This window comes from Sebastes fasciatus, chromosome 11 (assembly GCF_043250625.1).
Source record: "Sebastes fasciatus isolate fSebFas1 chromosome 11, fSebFas1.pri, whole genome shotgun sequence".
Classification (NCBI taxonomy): Eukaryota; Metazoa; Chordata; class Actinopteri; order Perciformes; family Sebastidae; genus Sebastes; species Sebastes fasciatus.
Window position 1 is genome coordinate 11,372,523 of NC_133805.1, and position 28,000 is coordinate 11,400,522.

The window sequence follows — 28,000 nt, forward strand, 5'->3', positions numbered from 1 at the left end:
ATGAGAAAATGACCCTACTTCTCACTTGATTTATTACCTCAGTAAACATTATAAACATGAGTTTATGGTCTCAATCGCTAGTTTCAAGTCTTCTTCAATACAGCATGATGTTCATTTAGTAAATTATGGTCTCATTTAGAGTCAAATAGAACATAAAGAAGGGTATGCTTTAGGGCGGGGCTACCTTGTGATTGACAGGACGCTACCACGCCGTTGTCCGATTTAGGTGTTGTCCGTGTTTTCATCTTAGATCTTTAACCCTTTCACAGTGTGTTTTCAGTTCATGAAAGTTAATTATAACCTTTTTGGCCGCCTAAACATGTCTTGATCAGCGTTCAGTTGTACTTAGCTCCACCCTCTTGTGTCACTTCTGGTTGCAAAAAAACAAGATGGTGATTGCCATAATGCCAAACTCGAGGCTTCAAAACCAATGGGTGACGTCACGGTGACTACGTCCACTTCTTATATACAGTCTATGTTCTGTACATGATAACATCCAGATTGCGCGGCATAAGACAGAAAACACATCCTCAACTTTGACCTCCCTGAAGGAGAAACTACAGGTGATTTTTGTCTTGTTTGCTAGCCTTTATTTGATCTGCATCGCAACAATAACACGCTGCAAAACAACCACTCTAAAATCAATGACACTGCAGCACTCTTCATCCCTGCTCCCACCACCCCCACACCCTCCTTGGCTCGCCTCTACGCTGCCTCCTCTACCTCTGCTTTTATTTTTCTCCACCCTCCATCGCTCTTGTTCCTCTTTCTCTGGTGATCCGTGTCACTAGAGATTACATCACTTTCCGTGCACGATAGGTGCGCCCAAACCAATAAAACATCCACCACTCTGTTGTGTATGAGTGTTTGTAGACATCAAGCTATTCCGTTAGTATCTTTTAGTGTGAAGCCTGTGTGTGTGTGAGTGACTGTGCGTGCATACATATCTGTGCGTGCATGTGAGTGGCCGATGGCTATGCATTTAAAACATATCTATCTCTAGGCGGAGCTTAGCTGCTGAGCTTTGATCACAATATGCGTTTCCCCAAAGCACACGAGGTCAGGCACAACTCAGAGAAACCATCTGCCAGTGAACATTTCCCACTACTCTGCCTTTCCATCAGCATTGTATTTCCTACCACTTTCAAGCAAACTTCTGCCGAAGTACTGAGCTACAACTTTGGTGTTAACACACACACGCGGTCAGGGTGAATCTTGAATAAGCATTAAATTCTTATATAGCCTATAATTTAAATATAAGCTTTCTAAATTAAAACAGGCATGGCTGACCTTTCCATCTGCTTTTCCCTTGAAGGGACAGCAGAAATCTATTAAAAGCTCCACATTACAGTGTGATTTAAGTTAAAAATGATGGAAAAAGTCATTTCATTGAAAATACAAAATCAAGCTCTCGCGAAATCATTTGGAAAGATTCTGCAATTCGGGTTTTTGCACACTCATATTTCTATCTAAAATCATGAGAACACAGAGCAAACCTTTACAAAAGACTGATAATGATCATTCCCTTTGGTTCATACACAACCTACTTCATACAGCATGTGCATTAATATATGACTGAACATTTCAAAGAAAACTCATAAATCAAATGGTGGCTGCTGTTTAAAAATTCAAACTTTAAGAGTGAAAGTGTCTTGCTGAAAACATTACACATTAATGTAAAACAGGGCTGTAGAGGACTGTGGAAAAAGCTGCTCTGCAGAAAAACTCCCAGTAAATTCTGTTATGTTATATTCCACCAGTCATAAAGTGTCACATTTTGCTTCGTACAGATCTACACTGAGCAGAGTGTGAAGCATGAGGAGTCTATATACTCTTAACATTTGACACATTTGATCCCATGCAAAACTGCAATTCCACTAATTGGAAGGCTGGTTTTGTAGACACATAATTTGATTGTCTCATCTAGCTGGATTCAAGGCTTTTCACACTTAAAAATCTACTGCTGAGTAAATTAGTCTAAGGCTGATTCTTATTTGTTATCATTGTTCAGGTAATGCAATGTTTGACAGAATTAAATCCCCATTTAACTTCAATTTAACTCGTAAATTTACCATTTGTTAAGAAAATGAATCTCAAGTTGTTCCTTGACAGTGACGGGAAGTTAATTCGGCTTTACTCCTACTATGAATAAAAACATTCAGAACAGTTTTTGCCCACATATTCAGCTGATGCTCCATAACGACCAGCTGAGCCAATGAAAAAATATATATCTAGATATCTTCACAGTCACACAGGAATGGGCAACACCGGGGGCGATCACTCCAGTGATAACACATCGTTATGAAAATGGGATTTAATTGGGGTTTCCATGAAATTACACGGAGGTCGTGTCAAACAAAGAGCTATTCTGTCCTGCTTGAATAGACAGTAACTAGGGGGAGGGTGATATGGTCAAAATAAATACTGCCTTTATTATCACACTTTTATCTCTCTTATTATTACAGTATGTTAATATTTACTGTTCATCCCACTGAGTCAAGTAGATGTCTTTCGGTATTTCACACTATGACAGGCTTTGGTAAATTCAACAAATTTTACTTTCGCTATAAGAACTATAAAACAAGATAATTGGAAATCGAATATCTTTTGAGTTTTAGACTGTTGGTTGGACAAAGCAAGACATCTAAAGACTTCCCTTTGGGCTCACAGAAGTTGTGATGGGCATTTTCTTTTTACAATTTCTGGACATTTTACAGTCTAAATGATTAATCAGTTACTCAAAAAAGTGATCAGCAGATTAATCAGAAAAACAACCAATAGTTGAAGCACTAAAGAGTAAAGTTTGTATTGAAGATTGATCATATAGAATTATTTAATCTCCCAGCCCCAACCGTAGACTGTATATAAAGATGGACGACATGACAGCTTCCCAAAAGTGAAGCTGAAACATCTCGATCGCCCCCTGGTGGCTGGCTGCAGTATAGGTCATAAATCCTGCCTCCTTCATGTTAGTGGATGGGACATGGACCAAACTAAAAAGTCAAAGTACACGTCAAATAAATTTTTCCCAAAGATGGTTTCTGTCATTTTAAGTAGTTCTTATCATGTTCATGTACGTTCAAGTGTTCATTTTTCTGCTAAGTTTGGTTTTAATTAGTTATTTGATGCTATAAAAAGGGGGTGAGACGTCATGAATGTCAGCTGTGATTGACAGCTGCTCTGAGTGAAGTAGTCGCAGGCGGAGGCTCGAGAATTGTACGAGAGAGGAGATGTAACTTTAATTTTCCATTTTTAAAAAATTTAGGCTATTTGATCATAAATGTAGTTATGGAGAAATTATGGTTAGTTGTTGTGTCTTTCCAGCCAAACAGCTACCGTGATGCTAACGTAGCAGCTAGGTGGCTCACGTAATAAGCTGCGGCCATGCTTGGCTCGTGATCGGCTTTGGCGGTGTGTGGGCGATCACTACTGCGAAGACTCTGTCTCAAAATGACATCAAAATCTCAAGATGGCTTCACTTTTGTACAGTGGGAGGAAGTGGAAGCGCGTCTCCCATCTTTATATACAGTCTATGGCCCCAACTGTAGCTGCATCTACAGTAGTTGACTATTGTTTAGGCCCTTTAGAAGCAATGCGTTAGTCAGTTCATTTGTAGCCAGGCACAATGGGTCTGAGATGTGCGTTGACGATGGTGGAGAGACATGTAGGCAGGTGGAATGATTTCAAGGCCGTGACAGTCTGCATGCAAAGCTTGAACACTGTGATGGTGGCGATGTAATGAGTCACTAGCTGTGCAAGAGGAATGATTGTTGCTACTTCTATGAGTGGAAGTGACAGTCGTAATTCATCCAGCTAGACTGAATCATCAATAAAAAGAAAGAGACGAATGGCTTTGGTTGCTGTGTCACAGCCATTTGCTCGTCATTCCAATTCACTACCACGCGTGCTGCTGGCGCTCTCTGTTAGCCTGGCTTGACTTCAGAGAGGCATTATGTCCTCTGTAGGTCTGTGATGAGTGTGTGTACTCGTCCACAAACAGATAAATCAAAAATAAAGTGAGACTCGCAGCCACACTCGGCCAATCCCAACATCCCCAGAGCTATCAGCAAAGATTCACAAGCATGCCTGTTGAGTCACATGAAGTGACATTTTTCACAGAAATGAATCACAAGTTGCAGAGGGCCGCAGTTCTTGCAATGTGCGCCAACATCCTCCCCTTGTGGGTCCGTTTTTTTCTGACAGTGATTGTGGATGAAAGGCGCTGTGTGCCTGGATGCCTGTGGCCCCGGGGCCCGGGTTCACAGAGCAGGCAGCTTCTCTCAAAACGTCCAGCATGTGTGTTATCGATTTTCAAGCTAACCTGGGTTCATTTCACTGCCGCTGCTGAGAAGCCTACAAAAAATATAGCCATGTGTAGCAGCATCGCTTTATCTGTGACACATTCATGTTAACTGAATGGCAGGATTTCAAGACTCGCTCAAAAATTCATGCACAGACTCTCCCCATTTTACAATTTTACAACAACTGTCAGGTGTTGTGAATATTTGAATGAATTAACTGCTTGACGTCTGCAACTTTTTTTTTTTTTTACATATTTACTAGTGTTTTAAGCACCATTGTGCTGTTGAGGGAACACATTTTGCAGCATTACCTGTCAATCAGGGTAGCTCTAAATATGCAAGAAAAGAACCCTAAAAAGGGAAATGTGAGTGACACAAAATCTTGCATTTGAAACATCATTGACAGCTTTTAAACAACATGTTTCAAATATGTCTTGGTTGACTTAAAAACGATAAAAAGTTTAAGACCAGAATCCAGTGTTGAAACCGCACAGAAGATTATTCAGTTTAGGAACTAGTGTTGCACAGATTTACAGTTTATGCCGTTGTTTTAACACCATGGCAATATTTCAATGATTCAACTGAACTGAAACAATATTTTTTTCCTGAGGCAACTCACAATGCTAACAATGTCCCGAGAGAAATATCTGCAGTTTTCGAATTCAAAGATTTCTGGGAGGTGTAATGTTTAAAATGATGTAAATAAAAGCCTTCCTTTTAGGCGTTGAGCACTAAAAACTAAGTGGAATGGAGGATAAAATGCATGACGAGTGAGGGCAAGAGGTTGAAGCTGAGTGATGTTTTATATCCCCACATTAATCCCCCCCATCCTCTCTCTCTCTCTCTCTCTCTCTCTCTCTCTGGCTCATCCTCTCTCTCTCAGCATCTTTGCACTAATCTGAGATAATAGCTCAATTGCAGACTTCTTAATGATCACTTTGGGCAAGCTGGCTTTGAGACATGCAGACACAGGGCAGTAGGCCAGTAGAGCCAGCGACCAAGCACACAAACACAAACACAGTTACACACACACATGACATGGGCTGTGTCAGAGCAATGGCCTCTGAGAGTTTTAGACACCTGACGCCAACAAATGCACTAAGTGCATCCAGCGAGAATCTGTCTAGTCACTGTCTAGCGGTCAGACTGAGAGCTGATTTAAAACCACCTGATTAATATTAATTAACTATTAGACAAGTACACCAATTACTTACTGCATTTACTGCTTAATGGAGAGGTCAAACATATCTGCATTTTATTACTTTGTTACTTAAGTGTGCTTGCTTAAAGCTGAACTGAAATTAAAATTTATTTTTGCTAAGAAATCAGTATACATCCTTCTTGTTTGTTTTGACTTATTTGGTCAAAATATAATTACAAAAGAGAAGTTTTGTTTGTCAGTTTTTGAAGTGATAGTGCCCCCTGCATTGATGTCCTCCAGTGGGTGTGAATTTTTTCCAAATTGTTGAGTATTTCTAAGGGACAGATGTCTTAAATCGCTTATCGTCTCATCAAATACCGCCGCTTGGTCAGTGCCCCTCGGCATCGGAGACCAACGTACAGGGTACCCCTCTTGCGTTACTTTTGGACGTGTCAGTGACAGCGTGTCAATATAAGGAAGTTAGGTTTAGGCAACACAACCACTTATGTTTAGAAAACGGTCGTGGTTGACGCAACTTTTAGTTTCTCACGGGCCACAAAGAGTGGTGTCCGCCCGCCCTAAGCAGACTCTCACGCTCTTAATACTACATCACTTGCTCTGACCGTCAAATAACACCACAGGTAGCTTTACATTGGAGTTCGTTTAAAGCCCACTGCGTTGCATACAGTCGCTAAAGGGTGCCTCTGTGTGTTGGTATCCTATGCTGAGAGGCACTTACCAAGCGGCAGTATTTGATGACTTGGGAGTGAGAACCGGATTGAAAAAGGGGAAAGAACTTATTGTATTAATATTCCTAGGCTATACGTGCTCCAGTCAGTAGTGTCACACAATGCCAGCTCTAAAATGTCGATTAACCCCTACCACGGAAAAACACCCATCCAGGAGGTTGAAGCTCCGAAGCTGTTTCCACAAATATATCCAATAATGATTTCATCCTCTTTTGAAAAATGTGTACAATAGCTGCCTTATCATTATAGTTTCTTTACTTACACAAAAAGAGAGGAGAATTCAAATTTCAGTTAGACTTTAACAACTCCTGTTACCATGACTATAAACACAGACTTTCAGAGCTTCTTGCTTAAATGAATAATTGGATAGAGGTCAATTTGACTCACTCAATTCATAAATCCAACTATTTTTGCCTTAAAATGTTTGCTTAATCCAGGCTATTAAAAATTGTTACACTAATTAGGGCTCTATCATGATTATGTGAACCGCACGTGAGCGGGTAACAGAACATAAATTGACCACAAACCCAGTGGAAAACCTGCCTCATTGCATGGAAAGATAAAGCCATAATCCTTTCCACGCTGTGTACAGTTGTCAACAGCCATGGAGATTATGGAGAGAATTTGATAGGAACACAAACAACTTCCCCGACTCACCCTGCAGGGCAGAATGATTTCTTTCCCCGCTTTCTATCACTTCAACTTCATTCGGTTTTTATCCCGCTCTCTTTGTTTTTCCAGATCATCAACAACGCCTCACTGCCACGCTGTCAGACACAGACATGCAGAGGCAAAGACTGTGGGGGGGAAATACGTGCACACAAACCGAGACATGTTTTCAACACCGATAAGTCAAAAACATAACAAGATGATGGGACTTTCTCTTTTCCCCAAAGCCTCTATGACACGGAGCAGAACATCCCGGGATACTACTATTATTATTACAGTTTTTCTCAATTGTTTACACACAAATACTGGTACTTGACACACAATGACCACAACATGTAACTCATGCACCAACCCCCTGAACCAATTCTGCTAAACTACAAGCACAATTCCTGCTTTACACTCAAATTGCAGTTCTAAAACACACTTTTTTCAAAACACTACACACAATTCTCTGCATTTGGCACAATTTTCATGAAGAAAATCTCGTTTTCACAAGGAACACACTGTCATTCAAAATTCTAAAGTCAATTGCCCTACTATGCACACTGACTCATCACATGGGCAAACACCTGTCACACAGTGTTACAATTAGCAATCAGTTGATGCTTTTCATGGCTGGATTCGACATGCTAAGCGATATTTCCCCCGCTGCTTGGCCAGGGAAAGCATTGCTTGTGATGTGGATGAGGTGCTGTGGCCAGACCGAAACAGAAGAGAGGATGCAGCATAGTTTTTTTTTTCAGTTTTTTTACTGTAACTGTATACAGTAAATTCTTCTGTTGTTTTGTATGTAGACCACTGTATGTGCAACTTTGTGTTGGTTGGGATGTTCACTGTGTACATTGTTTTTGTGGGGAAAATAAAATATATTTGTTACCGTGTATTTGTGTGTTCTGAGTATAAAAACAATATTCTAAATTATTTTACAACACACTTATGTATGTACTGTCTGTAGTAAGTGTAACACTGAACAAAAAAAAGGCCTAAGTCATCATGATGAATGGAGAAGAAGTGTTTTCCATTCATCATAGTGTTTTACATTGAGCACATCAGTGTTCAACTGGCTCTTATAAATGTCTATTCATATGATGGTTTGTGTGTGTCATTTGAAAACAAAATACCATTTTGAGAAGAAATAACATTGTTTTGAATGTAAAGTTTCATTTTGCAGGAGAATTGAGGGGTTTTGCCCATTGTGTGTGTGTTTTTTGATTTGTGTGTAGAGTTCTGAGAGTATGAGGCATGCTTTCAGAAAATGTGTGTAAACAATCGAGAAAAACTGTATTATGCATTTGCAAGTAGATCTCAGTAGTTGGCCAAACTGTTTTCTTGTGTTCAATCAGTGAACATAACATCACATTTTATCAAATATTGCTGTCAACTAGCCTGGCTGGGTAGCAGGGAGTGAAATTAGCACCTGCCACTTGTCAAATTCAGGTAAATGTTGGCTGTGGCATGTCAAATTTTCAGGTCACCTGCCACCATGGAAATGTTATGTTTAAAAAGCAATTCCTAAGGTTGCATGATACTGTATATTCCATATTTCTACTGTCTGGTACCGTTGACTCAGTGTTTACAAATCTAAAGCATTCGACATAGATTTCAGAAGTGGCAGACAAGAGAAATTGAGTGGTGGGTAGAAATGTTCAGTGACCTGCCACAGTGTCAGTTGATGGAAAAACTTAATTTCAGACCCTGCTGGGTAGTCCAGACAGCGAGGAGAACTTATAAACAACAAGAAAAACAGAGCCATGAGTACTCAAAGAGAAGAGATGACTGTAAGTGTGCTCCAGTCACCCATCGGTGCCACAGCAACAGAGTCACAATGTTGCAGCAAATTACACTATGACTTTTTTGGAGAGGAGAGGAGAGGAGAGGAGAGGAGAGGAGAGGAGAGGAGAGGAGAGGAGAGGAGGTCTGGAGTCTGATACAGAAATGGTAGTTACTTTGTAAATGATAATGGGGCCAAATTGGTTCCAAATAGGTATGAATAAACAGATAACAGAGATGCAGGTAACACAAGACACAACTGTGAGTGAGCTTTAAGAGGTCTGGAAGACATATCTGACAGCAAATCTTTCTCTTTTTGAAAAAGGAGAAGGTGGTTGAGAAAATCAAATGCAGAGGATAAACAACAGATAAGCAACACAAAAGCAAATCCCATAATATGAGGCCCCCTTACGTTCAGTTACCATTGAAATACTTGTTTCTCAGTGTTCTGTTATTGTATCCAAAGCAACCCCCGAAGCCTTTGAAAGGAAATGGTAGGATTTCAAAGTTAAAGCCGGTGAGTAATAGTGACCATTGTCACCAAGAGATGAAAAAGCACTCAGACGGGCTACGGTGCCTTTCAGTGGGCTCCTCCCAGGAACACATACGAAGCTCAAAAAGAAAAGCAACAATATGGTTGGAAGCCAAAACTAATCTAAGATAATGAGATCAATTTATAAAAGAAAGTAGAGAACATCCACATAACAGGCACTGTTCTTGAGACAACAACATAAGTAAAAGATACCTGCTGCACACTGGATTCACAGCTGAGCAATAAAAACAAACAGGTTTAAACACTGTTGAATAAAGCATTAAGCAAGGCTGGAAGGATGCTTTTTGCATTTTGAAAACTTGGGTGTGTTGGCAGGACTTCGGTTACAACAACTTCAGCAGAGGAGGCTGCATCCATTGAAAGGTTTTTGGAATAAAGAATTGAACAATGACTACAGGAGGTGTGGGAGAGCGCCAGCAGTTTCAAAAGTGAGTTTGCCTCTGAAGAGGTTGTGCGGATTTATTAGGTAAAAGAACACAAAGGGAGGCGGCACGCAGTTTGTTGCTGACTCTGCATCTCGGAGGAAAACAAAAGAGTACGATGTGAAAATGCCTCCCTGCAGGTATCGATGTTAAATTCATGAACGCGGATGGAAATGGATCGTTATCACGTTCAAGGATGAGAAGAAAGTCAGGCGGATGCGTTGGACTTTGAAGGTAACACGGAAAGATGGAAACTGGCCGATTATAGGGCTGCAATAATCAGGGTGAGGATTAAACGGCGGCTCCGTGTCAGAGTTGGCACAAATCTGACTTTGAGAATTCAAGGCACAACTCTTTTGTTGCCTCCACTGCTGTCAACTCCAGACGAGGCGAGATGCGGGGTGGCTTTGCATCTCATCCTCCCCAGAAATGTTATGCAACCAGTAAACAAAAAATAATGCAGTTTCTATTATGGTTTATGTAGATTCAACTTTTCAAATTCTTTGTCAGAAAAGAGGTGCATTGGTATGCATACGTGTGTTTGTATGTACACATTAATGCTGACATGCGTCTGGTCCATACTTGTGTCCGGCATACTTATGAGTGCAATTATGCATGTATGAATGTATGGGTGCATGCAGGCGAGTGGTTGGTCAGTGGGGGAATAGAGTTTGGATGATGGGGGATGGTGATGGGATGCAGTCTGGGGGTGGACCGGTGGGGGGATGGGGTTAACAGGGAACAGGGTGGAGGATGGAGGAGGATCATAATGCATAAAGGGTATGAGCAATGACAGCATTTTAAGATATTTACACCTGCTCTGTGAGGTTCAACGACACCAGTCAGGTTGAAAATAAGGTGACACTGGGATGACAAATAAGGAGCTGCGGCAAAGGTTTTTTTCCTGCATATTTCATAACCATGGTCTGTTGCACACATTCAGTCACCGGATTCCTGGGCTGTTGTAAAAAGAATATATTGTGAATACAAGTAGAATAAAAAGTGAGACCATCCGTGAGTGCAAGCGTTTAGAAACTTAATTAAAAAATGCAACCACTTCATAGTCAACAAGAAACTGACTGTGTAATTCCTGCACAGGATTTGCTGTGTGTACAAGCTAAATCCTTAACGCACTCTCCCCCTGTGCAGCATATGTTGTGCAGGTTTACACTTCGCTGCACTACACTGTCTGTCCCTCTGTCTTTTAGCCTCCTCAGATGTAGGAATAGAAAAAAAGAGTTTACAGAAGCAACCCCTGAGAATGGCTTCAATAGTAATGCATTCATTAAACATTGCCAGAGCTGCACAGAGTGCCAGAGAGCCTCTTCTCCAAATCAAACACGGTAAAAGTTGAACAACTACCATCCTTAGCCAATCAGTGGTGCGACGCTACGAGGATGCCGGTGCGCAGAGACCAATCTGACTCTGCACAGGCCAACCAGCCTCATCTGCCAGTGCCTGCCCACGCAGATACAGCACACACAAGGAAGGGAAATGGAGACCGAGTGAAGGCCACTCTCTAATATAATGGCCAGTAATGCCGGACTGTCATTATCATCAAATGGCGGGTTGACAGTAGTCTCAGCTTAAAAGGCTTTCAGGGGGAGTGTTTTCACTCAAACCCTAAATGTGTCAGAAGCTCTGCCTGATGGAAAACACACAGGGGGTAATAAAACCTCACTGACAATTTCCTATTTCATTCATAAAGGAAATAAAGCTTGACAGAGTAATGATTTTCCCAACATCAGGGGGTTTATGTGTGTGTGTGGCAGTGACACATGAATGTTTTAGGAGCAAAGATGCTCCAAATGCTCAGCTTTCTTTGGCACGCCCGAGGACTCGTCCTGCTGGCCTCAGAAACAGGGTAACAACGGCAACACCTCCAGACTAACGCGCAAAAGAACCATGAGGTTGTTTGTGTACAACAGGTCTTTGTGTGTGGGAGTTTGTGGTAGAAAGAGAAACAAACAAACAAAGACAGAGAGAGGTATGAGGAGAAATACAGAGTATGCATGTGTGGGGAGGTGCAGGAATTCCTCCCGAGCCACAATTAACCCAGACACAAAAGAACATTGCCGCATGGCAAACATGCAGGGCTTGGATTCAGCTTTGGCACAACTTCACTGGTTTCAGCACAAGCATTCTTGCAAAAATATAGGCCACTGGCTCGCAGTCAGAAAGGAAACTGGAATTCTATTATTTCCGCGCAGAACAACACATCCAAGATACCTGTCAGAGCTTTGTGCTGTGCACTAGACCGATGCACCACGCAATCTGTCTCTCAGTTGGACAGCTTCTTATTTGAAGATGATTGGAAAATTGTTCCACCCAATCAACCCTCATTTTTAAAAAAATTAAAAATGATGCTTGTTGAGGTTTCTATAGGTTTCTATATATAGGTACAGCAGGGCGAAATTACCTGCACACACTGGGCCTGAGGCACACACACACACACATACATATTTAATCCCCACTCAAAACGTGATTTTATTTGTACCTCTTTGTAAAGCTTTTATGTCTCCTTAAAAATAAGACGCTGTCCTGCATAAAGAGAAAATGGAACAAAATAGATAAAATGCTAATAGGGTATAGCAAATCCACCATAAAAAAATAATCCAAAATTACGAGAGGGCAGGGACCTAGGGGAGATATGGGTGCATCTTGTGGTTCATAACTGTTAAAAATACAGCTCATTAAGATAGAGGAGCTTCAGCTTCAATACACATTCCAGTCATGAACAGACTATTAAGTCAATCTCTAATGGATGGCTGATGGGAGCAGTTCCAGGTATTGTCTCTTGATGAGATTAATGATAGAAGTCTAATTAGTTTTTTTTTTACTTTTGGAACATTTTTCATGGATTAAAAAAAACTATTCAGTGGACTATCTATTAGATCATAAGAATACAATAGGGTGCATTTATGTTTTAGTACATATTTTTATAATTCTTCTATGTGGATGGCACTGGGAAGGGAGGAGCTGCAGTGACATAATAATGTTATTATTTTGTTCTATTTTGATATTATTCTAACAGGTTATTCTTATTTATTGTGATATTTGCATAACACCCCCCAAGCATTGCAGCAGGTTGTTTTTTTTGCACAGTTAACACAGCTTATTATAGTCTCCACCGATTTTTAACACTTACGACAGTTTTCTTCATCACTGTTGTCTGAGCAGTCGTCATCGTCGTCGCACCTCCAGATGGTGGGTATACACCTTTTGTTGTGGCACTGAAACTGTCCATCCTCACACTCATCCGTTGCTGGAGGAAAGAAGAAAGAAGAGGGGAAAACAACAACAACAGCGTCCAGATGGATCAGCAACAAACGGATATAGTGGAGTAGTAGTAGTACACCCGGCTTGTAGTTCAACTGTCATTTGCAAATGAATGCCTAATTGATATTCAGCATTCATTCAGGTCAATTGGCCGAGGCGCTGAGGAGCGTCATGCTCTGGGTTTTCTTTCAGTTATTGATCTACTTTGCTGTGATAATTAAAAGCTGTTATGGGAGAAGCAGAAGAGGAGGAGGAGAAGGCCCCCTGTGTCTGCTGGACATAATTCTCCATAACATGCAAGACAAAGATTCAGTCTACTACAGCAGCTACTACCTCTCTGATGCAGTATGGAGGCTCACAGCAGGGAAACACATGACAGATCCTGAACCCCCCACTCCCACACAGCAATGCATTATAATACTAAGATATCACACATTCAAATGAAACAAGTCTTATGTATTAATGATATAGAGAAAAGTATTTTTGTCTCTTAGTATAAAAAAACACACACAAGCCGAGTACCGGTAGCGCTTCCAATCTCTCACCTCCATCACTCACACACACACACACCAGGGTTTATTCTAATTATAATAATAATAATCACATATATGGGGGTTGGGTTGGTGTGGGGGGAAATACTACTGACCTTCCGACAAATGAAGCCTCAGGACTAACGAATGAAAAAGTAACAATGTCCTTATATCCGTCCACATTTTCTGAAAGGAGGTGATGGAGCTCATTCACATCCACAAAACAAAGCCCGAAAGCGGCTCTTGTTGTAGCGCTGCGACGCTGCTGCCTGACTCTCCTCTCTGGAACACCCCCATCCCTCCGTCTGATTGGCTGAACGGGGCGTGACGTCACCACAAGGGGGCGGGGACAAGAGTAGGCTAGAATACAATAGAGTAGAATAGAAGTAGTTGTAGTATTTATATTTTTACAGTATTTTTGAGATTGAACATTTTATTCTTGACATTGGAAACAATAGCTTTAACACAAGGTCCATTTAGTAGCTGTGCCTAAGTTTTCGATCAGTAACTAAATGAGCCTTGATTTGATATTTTTTTTATATTTTATTTTTAACTACTGTTTCAAGCTCGAATAGAATAGAATAGAATAGAATAGAATAGATAGATAGATAGATAGATAGATAGAAAAATAGATAGATAGATAGATAGTAACTTTATTGATCCTGAGGGAGATTCAAGTTTCCAGCATCACAGTTCCATAGTGCAAACGTGTTAGTAAAAAAGACACAAGTTAGTAATACAAAGTACAAAGTATAAAAAAATATACCAGATATAAAAATACCTGGAGATGAAGAGAACTGTTAATGAATATAGTGCAGGGTAACAACTGAGTTACAGGACTATTAAAAAAGTGAATCGAAGCTTCGACTTCGAAATCAGTATCTGAATGCTTTGTTTTGTTTTGTTTTTTATTTTATATATATAAAAATAAGTACGACAATGTATTAGGGCCACAATGAGGGAAAAAAATAAATCGGAGATTTCGAGAATAAAGACATATTATTACGAGAAAAAAAGTTGTAATATTATGAGAATAAAGTCAGAAGTTTACAGGAAAAAAAGTCAGAATATTATGAGAATAAAACTATAAATTTACAAGAAAAAAGTCAAAGTATTATGAGACTCTCAGACGGATATCACTGTTTGTTGTGTGAAGCGGTGGATGTGTTTGTGTACAGTAGTGTGGCAACGGCACTGTCCAGAGCATTGAAACGGGAAAGATGGAAACAGACAGACCCGCAGACTGAGCCGCACCGCAAAGCCTCGAATACATTCGAATATTTCTCACCGTAACCTCGTATAGCCCAAAAAATGGTATTCAGGACAGGCCTACTACATAGTTACACAATACACAAAGAGGTGACAAGAAATATGGCCCTAAACACCCACACATTTTTTTTTTTCAATCACCATGTAGTCTAACTATTAACAGTGATAAAGGTGTAATTTGTCCCACCAGGTGCAACAAGAGCAACAGGAGAGTGAGCTGTCAATCAAGTACTATATAGTCTGTACACCCCACACAGTCTGGGGAAAACAGCATGCATTTGGACTTATAAGAAAATCACAGGTGTTTCTAATGACATTAACGATGACTGCTCTGTGACAGTGAACCAGCATGCACAATACCAACACCCTGAAATAGAAGCAGTTAAATGGTATTCAGCCTTCATTAATTTCATTATGTACACTTGTGTTCTACTGTGACATAACAATATGTCTACAGTGGGAAAAAAAACCTGTGTGGGTGGATTGTATTAGAAATTATTAAAAAACATACATCCACAGCCCACACCAAAGAGTATCTTTCAGACCTGAAACAACTTGTTGTAATCTCTAACACACAATGATGAAAACAACATTAATTTTGAATCCCCATTTTAGCAACACATCCTTAAAGGTCCCATATTGTAAAAAGTGAGATTTTCAGGTCTTTTACATTATAAAGCAGGTTTAAGTGCTTTATAAATACTGTTAAACTATCAAATTGCTCAATATACGGAGAAATACACACAGCCCATATTCAGAAAATGTGCGTTTGAAACAAGCTGTTTTCTGTTCATTTGTGATGTCACAAATATACAATATTTAGACCATTACACGGTTTTAAACAAAAACATTCTAAATGTGTCCAGGTTTATTTCCTGTTCCAGTGTATCTAAATAACATCAGCTGACAGAAAGTAAACATGGACCCAAACAGTTGCCTAGCAACACAATTTCATTGCAATTCCGTTGAAATGTGCTAAAACGAAGCATTTCAGACAGAGGGTGAATACAGGTATATTCAGGCAGACAGTAGGAGGAAAATAAAGGTGTTTTTTGAACATTACAGCATGTAAACATGTTTCTAGTAGAAACCCAAAATGCAAGTATGAACCTGAAAATGAGCACGATATGGGACCTTTAACCATAGGTGTGGATAGTATACCCTGGCAGAACATTAGCACTGCAGTAAACACCTATTTGGTGTCATTCAAGCTTGTGCTCTCTTTGTTGATGATTTTTGTTTTTTAAAAATTACAATTTTCTGGTTCAGTATCACCTGCACTGCTATGTGGAAAATGTAGGCTGAAAAACAAAAACACTGGCCTAACATTAACCCACTAGCTTGAACTGCTTTTCAAAAATATAGCCTGTTAGTTATCACTCGCATGGTGTTTTTGAGGCTTTACTGTGAACACATCTGTCATTTAGTCCACTATCTCAATGAAGACATTAATATAATATCATTATAATTAATAATTATTATTTTATATAATAATAATAATTATATATATAATATAATATATAAAAATATAATAATTATTATTATTATTATTATTATTATTATTATTATTATTATTATTATTATTATTATATTTCTATCTTTGTTTTTATACCTGCAGTATTGTGGTCATGGAGAAAACTAACTAGCTAGCTAACAACTGTGTTGTAGGCTTTGTTGTAGGCTATGTGAAGTTAATCACTGTATTCGGTAAATATGTACCGTTAAGTTACATGAACTCACCATTACAAAGGTAACAGAGGCCTTTAGTCCCTTTTCTGAACAGCAAAGAACCAACAAGTTGTCTGTGTTCTAGTGCAGCAGTCTGGATAGAGACATGACTAACAGCAGGAATAATGAGCAGCCCAACTGACTGACTGCTGGGAGCTGTGTTGAAGCTAAATCACTGAGAAATTCAACATTAAAGAAATGCATTTCAACGCATCATTTATCCGGACAACTAGTGAATTGGGTTAGTGACTTTACTGCCAGGGGCATCAGATAATTGGAGAGAAGATGAGGGAAAATGAAAAAATAAATAAATATATATATATATTTCTTTTCTTTTTTTTCTTCTTTTTTATATATTTTTTTATAAAAATACAAATATTTATAAATTTAAAAAATATTTTTTATTATTTTTATTATTTTTATTATTATTATTATTATTATTTATATATATATATATATATATCATACTTATTTGCCTTGCCAAGTTTTATTTTTTTATTTATTTATTAATTGTATATTTGCTGTAGTATTGTCAGTGGGTTTTTAAGGCATCTTGCAAAAGTTCATCTTGCAAAAATGTATGCTATTGATGATGTTGATGAGGATATTGATGATGATGATGATGATGAGGAGGAGGAGGATATTGAGGATGTTGTTGATGTTGATTGGGACATTCATGATGATGATGATGATGACATTGATAACGTTGTTGATGCTGTTAATGATGATGATGAAAAATAAAAAATAAAAATAAATCTGCCTCTATACACCATGTGCATTGCAGTGACTTGAAGCTGTTGTTGACACTTACTCACGTTGTTCCCTCTCTAGATCCTTGCTTGTGTTGTACAAATTCTCAGATGTACATCTGTTAAATTAAATTGTAGAATTGTAAAGGGGGGGCATAAGCAAATGCTATTTGCGGGGCCTTGGCATGGAAAAGTTTGGGAACCTCTGTACTAGGCTACTAATACCAATCAAGAAAGTATAACTGTGTGTGTGTGTGTGTGTGTGTGTGTGTGTGTGTGTGTGTGTGTGTAGGCTAGGCCTATGTGTGTGGGAGAGTGAAAAAAAAGAGAAAGTGGGGTCCTAGGGTTGTCCATGTCACACCCACTGAGCCAGTGAAATCAATTTTGTGGCATGACGGACAGGTAATATTGGTACAGTGGTCGGGACTAGCCGGAGCAGATAGGAAGGGATCAGGAGGTCAAGCAATTCGGTGTCCCTGTGGTGTTTTTGTGTTCACTTTGGGTGGAGTAATTTTAGAAAGGTAGCTAGCTAGAAGTCCACTCAAGGAGCTGGCTGCGAGCGGACCCACACACATAACAACTTCTTAACTCCTTCATGAATGTAACTAAGAGATAGAGAGAACGGATGGCTGATGGAGAGCAGAAGGAGGTGAAACGGGACAATATGGCTTCAATCAGGCAGAAACTGGCGCTCTGGGCTCCACCTGTTTCAGCATCTACACAAGTCTCTAGTACAGTACCGTATCCTGTTCAACAACCCCATTATTAATATACCCCCAACGCAATAATGTGATGTGATTCTATTCTCTCATCTATATGCAAATTATGCTCAGGTGAACCTCAGGCTATACTACGGGTTCTCAGTGGCAGCAGCAGCAACAGGAAAAGGCCCCCCTGTACCTCTTCCATTAACCAAACTGCAGCGTTATTGCTCTTACTAAACACAATGAGGTAATACTCGTCGGCAGATAAAAAGTGCATCAGTAGTATTTACAAGGTCTAGTGGCTCCCAGCCAGAGCCAGCGAGGCTGTCTTTCAAATCTAGGCCACGACCATTGCTGACAGCATAATCAGTCATTTTAATGGAGATAAGCTGAAGGATAACTTAATCCTCCTCCCAACCTCGACATACAGTAAATACACAAGCAGACACTGGCATACACAAGCACCCATTTGTACGTTGCACTGTAGCCTATTCAGCGCCAATAAAGTCATGACACTGAGGAGGAAAAAAGATAGATGGTTGTCATGGTTGCACGGCAACCATCCAGCAAGAAAGAGGCAGTAGGAGCAGACCGAATGAAAAAAACACAGCGGTTGTTGAACAGGTGTTCAAATAACTGTCTGAAAATCAGCATGTTAGAAATATCAGCAAATGTGATATTAGCTCCTTCCAGACCTGCCTGTAACAAATCCTGATTCTGAGGTGTGACCAGGCTGTTTAGCTATACAGGAAAATATTCCAACATAAACAGCTGCCTAATATTCTGTCTCTTCAGGATAAAATCCTTTAATACTGCAACTTGTCAGGCACTTGGGAATCAAATAAGTAATGAGTTTCCATCCCCTTAGGGTGTATGATCCCCATCATGCAATATAGGCTTATTATGAAACATGTACAGACTCAGCTGCTCATCACATACTGTATGTTTTGCACTCATAACATGCAAATTACAGTATCATTCGTGCCCCATCTGCCTTGCTCGAGTAAAAATTAAAGCGACGTATAATCGATGTCGCACAAGAAATGTTTGGGGTTTAGTCGCAAATCTGATTCTCACCCGTCAGAGATAACACGGACTAAATTGAATTTACAGTCAATTTGCTGCGAGGAGTGAGTCATGAAAATGCTTTTAGCACACTGAGGATTAAGCAAGATGCAGGGTAATATCTGAGAGCGTGAGAGAGAGAGACTGTCAATCAATTGAAATATGCAAATACTAGAAAATACTTGAGAGCAGATTTTGCATGCCTAAGATAGGCCGTGGTGCTTGGCTTGCACTGGACCTCAGTGTTTGTCTACTAACCCTTTTTCTTTCACTGTCAAACGTCCTGTTACTTGTAAGCCTTTAAAAACCAGGGAGCTGCCCATGTTTTGCCCCTGCTGTGACTTTGCAAACCACTGTTGACATTAGTATCTATAAGAATGACAAAAAGAAAGAAAGACCAATAGAATAATAAAGTAAAATGTTTCTACAGGTTGAAAACCTTGACCATCTAAAGAAATTCCAAGAATTGAGAAAACAACATTTACTTCAAGTAAAGATGAAATAAGAAGACTACAGCCACACTATAGGAGCTTTGTGAGGCTGCACTTAGACACAGCTGCACTTTGAGCTAAATGTCAGCATGGTAACCTGCTCATAATGACAATGCTAATATGCTAAAGCTTAGCATGCTTGCTATGGTTACGATCCAAATCACATTTGCTGTATCCGAAACCGCCTACTACATACTACTGACGAACGCAGTATGTAGTATGTAGTATGTAGTATGTACTGTATACTGCATACTGCGTTCGTCAGTAGTATGTAGTATGGAACGTAAATCGATTTATTTTGTAGTACGCTAGGCCGGGCTTCGCGGGTTTCTGGTTTTGGAAAGTGGAAGTAACCAGCACGGACAATAGCAAACCTCCGCTACTTTGCATTTTCCGAATCAGTACGACATCCGGGGATTTTTGGCATACTGGAGATTTTGCTTTTGTTCGCATACTGCATACTACATTTTGGCCTAATCAGTGCATATTACTAATATAGTATGCGGTTTTGGATACAGCCATACTTTTTATTTTTACTTTTAGTGCACATTGCTGCTGCCCTGAAAAAGTATGTACTATTGCATGCAGTATGCATACAATTGGGACATACTAGCCTTCTTCGTCATAACATTGCGTCATGAACTTTGACCCTCTTGCTCCTATATCCGCTGCGCAGAGGATTGTGGGTCAGAATAGCCAGAAAAGCATGCTGGCTTGCACACTGCAAAATGCAACCGGATGTAGTAGGGCATCCTGGTATTTTTGACATACTGCATTTACCATACTATGCATTACATACTAAATCTTTTTTCTGGCATACTAAATAGTACGGTAGTGTGGGTGTTGGAACGCACAGATTGCTTAGCATGTTAGTATGCTAACTTTTGCTAATTAGCACTAAACACAAAGTGGAGATGAGGCTGAAGGGAATGTTATTAGTTTTGCAGGTATTTTGGTCTTAAACCGAAGTTTTAACAATTTAATTTTGACTTGATTACCAAAGTTGTCACAATTCATCCAGAGGGGAACATGAATGTGTGTACCAATTTGTCATGGCAATACGCCCCAAAAACTGTTGAGATATCACTCTAAACCACATGTCAACCTGCTAGTGTCACTAGGATTCATCATACGGGGCCGTAAATGTCTGTACAAACTTTCATGGCACCCAATATTTTGTGTATGGAGTCATAGTTGTGAAGAGGCTGAGCAGAGGTGTGTGTGACATGTAATGCAATAACTGTCTGCTTCTCCACAAACTGATACACTGCAGATGAAATATCTTTTGTTATCTTGCAGGGTACAGCACATGCCACATCAAAAATCCCTTATCACTCAAGCTTTTTGACAGACTCTTCACAGATCAGTGCTGTTACCGATATGGAGTCCCTTCATGACACATCTCTCTGCCTGAGTGACATCCGGTGCAACCACGTCTGTGCAGGGGTTCATTATTTTGGGGGGAAAGCTGTAAGGAGTACTAAAAAGTCCGAATTGGTAAGGTTTGTCTGCGTGTCCACCTGTCGTTAGACGCCTCAAACATTGGCAGCAGATCCCTTTCATTTGTCCCAGCAGCCAGTCTGGATGACGTGCCACATTTTTCTCAACATTATGGATTCAAAAGAGGCTCCCACCACCCTCACGTGCAGTCACAGCAATCATGGAAATCTGCACTGCCTCTTGCATGTGAGCAGAATTAAAGTAAATAATGTGACTTCTACTCCGGCCCCACATTTCTTATTTAATTAACCTTTAGGGAACATTATGCTGAGCGTGCATATTGTGTTTTTTCCCCCAGCTGTTCTCTGCTCTGCAGCTGCAGTAGCTGGCATCGGCAGGTTTTATGGTTCCGTTACAGTGCGGCTCTCCACTGATGGCCTCAGAGCACTGAAGCAATTAGGTTTTTGTACCTCGCTCAAGATCACCTCAACAGCTGCTTTTGTGAGATGAGAGAGACACGTTTGTTTTCCTGGTTGAGGGGGAAACTGGAACAGCGATGCTCTGGTCACGAGCCCTGTTTGTCTAACCCGGTGGTCTGCAACCGTGAGATTAGTTCATCCTCTCTGGCTGATGTTGCACCTGTCAGTGAAATCAGCTGCTGGAGCGACGAGCCAGAATGAGAAACTGTTCACACAAATCTCCCTATGGCACATTCTTGGACACTGATTTGTCCACAGCGAAGAGCGTACTGCTGCAGGTTTGTGGCTGTTTCTGCTCAACACTTCTACAGCCCCCTACTTTAATCTTTACCATAACCAACAATCACTTTTTATAGCCTCTAAGCAGACTTTGATCCTTCCTTCACACCCATACTGTAAATGTGTAAAAACTTGAACTTGATGTTCTTGTGGATGTTCTTCTTAAAAAAGTGATATTGAAAGATACATTTAAGCTTGGTAAATACAGATTGTATATATACAGTATATATATCAAATATAATAACACTACAACAAAATACATAAGCTAATTTGCTTAAATGATAAAAAAATAAACAGGATTTTGAGGGTCAACCATCTGAACCACTGAAGGTGGCGAGTCTTATGACATTTAAACAGCGGTGAAATGGAAATACAGTTTCTCAAGTACTGTACTTTAGTGCAATTTTGAAGTACTTTGTGTATTTCCATCTGCTATTGCACTTTTTTTCTTTGCCTTTATTTGATAGTAATAGTGTTAGTCATGAAAGGGGGAGAGAGGGGACGACATGCAGCAAAGGGCCGCGGGTCAAATTAGACCTTGGGCCGTTGCGGTAAGGACTCCTGCTCTACCAGTTGAGCTACCAGGGTGCCCCAGTACTGCACTTTTTACTCCAGCTATTAGTATTGCAGATTAAGAACTTTCATACAAAACATATGATCAGCTCATGAAATATGATACATCGCCATAGATTAAATTACAGATCAAACAGTATATAAAATAATAAGCAACAACAACAACAGCAAAATGAGAATTAAATTTACTTTTAATACTTTGACTACATTCAGATGTAGTCTTGTTTAAGACGTTTACTCACAATTGAGTATTTTTACATTGTAGCATCATTATTTTTTACTTAGATAAAATATTTGAGTACTTCTACAACTGCATGTACTGTACATATGTGTACAGTAGGTTATGATTGTACAGGCATCTTGCAGGCTGCAGTCCAAACTTAGATGCTGCTGCCCTCTACAGGTTTATGTCTAATAACAACACTTCACATTTTAGATATTGTATGTAACTGTACTGTTGAGGTAATATTACGGTTAATGGCACATTGCATTTATGAACCTACCAAAAACAAACAATACACCTTTTATACTACCTACTACCTCAACTATGGGTGTGGGTTATTGTATGTTTATAATTTTGATTTTTTTTTATGCTAGTTGTAGTAGTCAGGTATATTTATAGTGTAATCTAATATTCTTTATATTTCATATTCTTTGGATATATTTCTTTAGTGTTGACATGTACATTTCATGTACTGTTCCTGTGCGTTGCTGAGATAACCTGCTGCTGTAACACAATAATTTTCCAATTTGGGTTCAATAAAGTACATATATCTATATATCTATTAAATCAATAGTCAATATTGTTTTGCCCAAAACATATTGCCTTGTCTTCCAGTCTTAAAGTACAGAATATTTACTTTTATTTTGGCATTTTCTGTTGATGTGGCTCTATGTTCAGCATATTTCAAATAAATCAGTGACTATGAGGTTAAAGCTAGTATTTCATCTTTAAGGAGGTTTGAGGGTGCTCTCTATGAATCATAGCACTTTCTTAATAAACGTTGATGTTTTTTTACAAGCTTGAAAACAAATTTTAAGCATTAAAATTAAAGGTTAATGCTAGGTTTGCACAGTAGACAATAGTACAGTGACAGCGAATGAAAAACATGTCACTGTCCAAACATATTTATTCACACATCTGTTCCTCCATGTGTCCATCAATATTCTCCATCCAGTTTTATCAGAGCCATTCTGGAGTCCGTCCCAGAATGCAACAGGCACCAATACAAGGCCAACAAACAGCTAAACATAAACATTTACCAGCTGTTCAATGCTGGAGTTGCCTAGCAACTGTGTCTAATGTAGCAGCAAAGGTTACAACAAGGTTTCGTTTTATTAATATATCGTAATAAATTACAGTTTTTCTCAATTGTTTACACACAAATACTGGTACTTGACACACAATTCTGCTAAACTACAAGCACAATTCCTGCTTTACACTCAAATTGCAGTTCTAAAACACACTTTTTTCAAAACACTACACACAATTCTCTGCATTTGGCACAATTTTCATGAAGAAAATCTCGTTTTCACAAGGAACACACTGTCATTCAAAATTCTAAAGTCAATTGCCCTACTATGCACACTGACTCATCACATGGGCAAACACCTGTCACACAGTGTTACAATTAGCAATCATGGAAAGTGTATGACCGAAATCCACAAACGCGTATACCCCTTCTCCAAGCTATGGAAGACGCATGTGGAGATATAGCAGTTGATGCTTTTCATGGCTGGATTCGACATGCTAAGCGATATTTCCCCCGCTGCTTGGCCAGGGAAAACATTGCTTGTGATGTGGATGAGGTGCTGTGGCCAGACCGAAACAGAAGAGAGGATGCAGCATAGTTTTTTTTTTTACTGTAACTGTATACAGTAAATTCTTCTGTTGTTTTGTATGTAGACCACTGTATGTGCAACTTTGTGTTGGTTGGGATGTACACTGTGTACATTGTTTTTGTGGGGAAAATAAAATATATTTGTTACCGTGTATTTGTGTGTTCTGAGTATAAAAACAATATTCTAAAATATTTTACAACACACTTATGTATGTACTGTCTGTAGTAAGTGTAACACTGAACAAAAAAAAAGGCCTAAGTCATCATGATGAATGGAGAAGAAGTGTTTTCCATTCATCATAGTGTTTTACATTGAGCACATCAGTGTTCAACTGGTTCTTATAAATGTCTATTCATATGATAGTTTGTGTGTGTCATTTGAAAACAAAATACCATTTTGAGAAGAAATAACATTGTTTTGAATGTAAAGTTTCATTTTGCAGGAGAATTGAGGGGTTTTGCCCATTGTGTGTGTGTTTTTTGTTTTGTGTGTAGAGTTCTGAGAGTATGAGGCATGCTTTCAGAAAATGTGTGTAAACAATCGAGAAAAACTGTAATATGTCCTGCCTTATGTGTTGATTTGAGTAACTGCACAGTATCAATGGCTACAGTAAAATGGGTATTTGTTGCCACCTTGTGGTTGAATTGGGTCACCCAAGTGACTCCTTTGGATTCGCATATTGTCTTTCCTATAAAAGGGACTGGTACTTAAAACAACTGACCTGATAGAATGATCGGCATCTGCCAAACCAACCTCATCTCAGTACTCAATGCTAAATAACTGATGTCCTTGAGGGTGTAAGATCAGGCTCTTACACAGATAATACATATTTCTTACACACAAAAGCACATTCAAATGAAATTGTCTGGATGAAATAGATAGAAAGGCAGCAAATACATCAGCATCTGTGATTGTCAAGGACCAACTGCAGGCAGAGGACACAACATCAGCGCTTTCTACAAACCAAGGGCAAACAAAACATGTTTACTGACAAACATCTAGTGAGTGCAATAATGCTTATTGTCAGGGTCATCCGTCATCCATCCATCTACCCATTTATTCCCTCATTTGTTCATATATTGTATCCTTCTTTCTCTCCTCTTTTTCTTATGACAAAGCAAAAAATGTGGATAAACTTAATGGTGGAAGATCATAATTTCACATTTGGCTTCAGTTGATATTTAAAGACTCAAAAGTTGAATTGAACCCTTTGTGATACTGTCCACTAGGGGGAGAAAGAGCAGTTTGAGTTCATCAGAAAGTGATCACATCAGCAGTCATAATGCTGATGTTATGGCACAGAGTTTGACTGGTATTAGTTCAGTAAGTTCACCATGTTGATGGTTTGCACAGTTTCATTTAGCTTAGTCAAAGGAAAACTGGGTACATCCAAGAACTGGTTATCAAGTTACAGCAACAGTTGTGGTGTTTAAGGTATTTCAGTAACTTTTAACTGGAAAGTAGCACACTAGTATCACAGATGAGCTGACAAACACTTTCAGTCAGGAGTGAGGGGTCTTTGTTCATACATGTGCAGACATACATACAGACAGAATAGAGGAGATGTGCTCACGTTGACGTGTACCAGTTAAAAGATGCCATATTTAGTAGACAAATGTGAGTTGTTTCAATCTTCTCATCTAACTCTCCTCCAGAAAGCAAAAGCGTATTTCCCAAAATGTCAAACTAATTCTTTAAATTCAAGAGAAAACTGTTTTGAAGAAATATTATGTCAGGTGTATTACTGGAAGACAAAGATCAGCAGGCCCGTGTCAGGGAGTTTCTCATTCACTGTGGCCTATCTAAGAGGCTCAGCACAGTGTGTGAATGACGCTATCCTTAGGATCACAGACACACCATTATCACTACACGCTGACATCACTCGGGCCTCCACAACAGCAACGCGATACCCCTCCACGGGTCACACACACCACCGCCCGCCTCCCGCAGCACAGTCATTGTGTGTTCTGCCGGTCAGCCCCATTGTCTGTGTGTGGTGGGGGGAATGATGGACAATGTCGCCTATCTCTCTGTCCAAACCATGATCCAACACTGCTATTGTGACCCGTCTTTTTTCCCCAAGACAAGATGGTGTTCCCGTGTGATGAGATGGAGAGGAGGGGTCCTCTGTTCTGCCTGGCACTGGGGAAGAGAATATGAAGATTAGTAATCTGTGACACCAGTACAGTCACTGTGATGATCATGAGCCGGCATGTGGACAGGCGACATACACAACACCCGGCCAGGATGTCAACAACATCATCACTTCTCTACTTACAGTGAGTATTACTCAGTGGAAGTCCCTGCTCCTCTACGGCTGGGGTCCTTGCTGTTTCTCTGCCTCCAGAGTGAAGTCAGGATTCTGAGTTTCATCCCTGAGAATACTTCACCATTGGAAAACTGTCCTTGAAGCTGGATTATTTCTACGTGAAACACCATCTCTTTATACAGAATGGAGCAACAAGACCAACCAACTGTAGGATCTTCTAAACAAACTACTGTAATGCTTTGACTAAGGTCGTGTGATGGGATGCAGATGGATGGACAGCAACAGATGACACTCATCTAACACCAGGTGAGTTTTCACTGAAGCTGAGATGAATAACAGGAAGTTTCTGCAGTTATATAGTTGTGGAGAATACAAAAGTAATAGTTAAAATCCTCTTTTTATGCACATTCTTACAAGGTCTGCTTTTGGGCTGGCTGAGCTGTGACATGCAGGCCTTCTACCAGCCCCGCCACGCCATCCGTCACCCCCCGGGTCTCTACCTGGACCCCACCCTGATGCAGCGACGCGTCCTGGAAGATCAAGTGGAGCTGTGGTGGTCCAGAGAGCCACGCCGCTCCCTGCTGTGCTACTGCGCCTCCGTGGCCCTCATAGTGGGCCTGGGCCTCGGCGGCGTGGGCCTCCTCTCCACCACCACCAGCCTGTCCGGGGAGTGGCGCCTCGGGGTGGGCACCACCCTCTGCCTCTTGGCCCTGGCCGTCCTGCTCAAGCAGCTTCTCAGCTCTGCCATCCAGGACATGAACTGCGTGCACAGCTGGCGTCGGATCGACCAGCTGAAGAGCGGTGGGAGGGCCGACCCGGCGCTGATGTTAGCCGTGGGGCTGGCAGTGATGCTCTGTGGGACGGTGCTTCTCTGCGTGGCCACGGTCGGGAGCAAAGGTCACGACAGCAAGGAGATGATGGTGTCTGGCCTGGTGCTGATAGCTGCTGGGACAGGCATGGCTCTGGCTGTGGTGGGCTACGGCGTGCTCATCCTCCTTAGAAGAAGAAGGGAGCAGAGGAGGAGGATGATGATGAGGATGAGCAGAGCGAGGAGGCTGGGGAGTCGAACCATCAGGGTGTTCAGTGTCTCAGGAGGACAGAGTAACCAGGCCAGGAGAGAGACGTCCTCCAGCAGGACCAGCCTGATATGAATGGACTAAATGAGCAAAACCACTCAGAGGGAAACGGTCCAAGAGTCTGTGGAAGGAAAGATTTGAATAAATTTGTCTAGCAGATGTACAAAAATGAAACAAAGAGATGGATTTAGGAGAGCAGCTTTAGTCTGAGTACTTTTGTTCCCATTCACATAAAACTGACTTGTGTTGAACATTATCAAAAGAGTACCTGTAGATAGTTTGTAAAAGAACAACAAGCTGCTCTCTACAACGGCTCAATCAATATCATCTTCTGCTTTGTTTTGACTGTTTAAATACACCATTTTGGGACATTTTAGTAATTATGGTTGAAAAGAAAGACTCATTATGAGTAAGTGGTCACATCAAATCAAAACATCACTATTTAAAAAAGAAGAAAGGCTCAAGGCACTCCTCTGGCAAACAGTTTAAAAAGCTTTTATGGTGCCATTAGTACTGTTTTTTATTTTTATTTCTTTTCTTTTTAATTTTTATTTAATTTATTCATTTATTTTGTGTGTGTGTATGGGGGGGGGTATTTATTATTTATTTATATATATATATA

The 28,000-nt window shown here is 40.2% G+C and overlaps 2 protein-coding genes across 4 annotated transcripts in view; one reads left to right on the forward strand and one right to left on the reverse strand.

The window, feature by feature from the left end:
- Positions 1–16,548, reverse strand: part of LOC141776786 (low-density lipoprotein receptor-related protein 8-like) — a 90,055-nt gene extending 73,507 nt beyond the window's left edge. For all 3 annotated transcript variants that reach the window (XM_074650589.1, XM_074650588.1, XM_074650587.1), the window contains exons 1-3: positions 16,424–16,548; positions 13,531–13,774; positions 12,754–12,870 (exon numbers count right to left, since the gene is read on the reverse strand). In XM_074650589.1, coding sequence (XP_074506690.1) covers positions 12,754–12,870; positions 13,531–13,624 — 211 coding nt within the window. In that variant the 5' untranslated portion in view covers positions 13,625–13,774; positions 16,424–16,548. The remainder of the gene's footprint in view (positions 1–12,753; positions 12,871–13,530; positions 13,775–16,423) is intronic.
- Positions 16,549–26,167: 9,619 nt separating this feature from the next.
- tmem125b (transmembrane protein 125b) lies at positions 26,168–27,997 on the forward strand. The gene is made up of 2 exons (XM_074650590.1): positions 26,168–26,608; positions 26,720–27,997. The coding sequence occupies exon 2, from the start codon at positions 26,749–26,751 to the stop codon at positions 27,451–27,453; it is 705 nt and encodes a 234-aa protein (XP_074506691.1). The 5' UTR covers positions 26,168–26,608; positions 26,720–26,748; the 3' UTR covers positions 27,454–27,997.
- Positions 27,998–28,000: the final 3 nt, after the last annotated feature.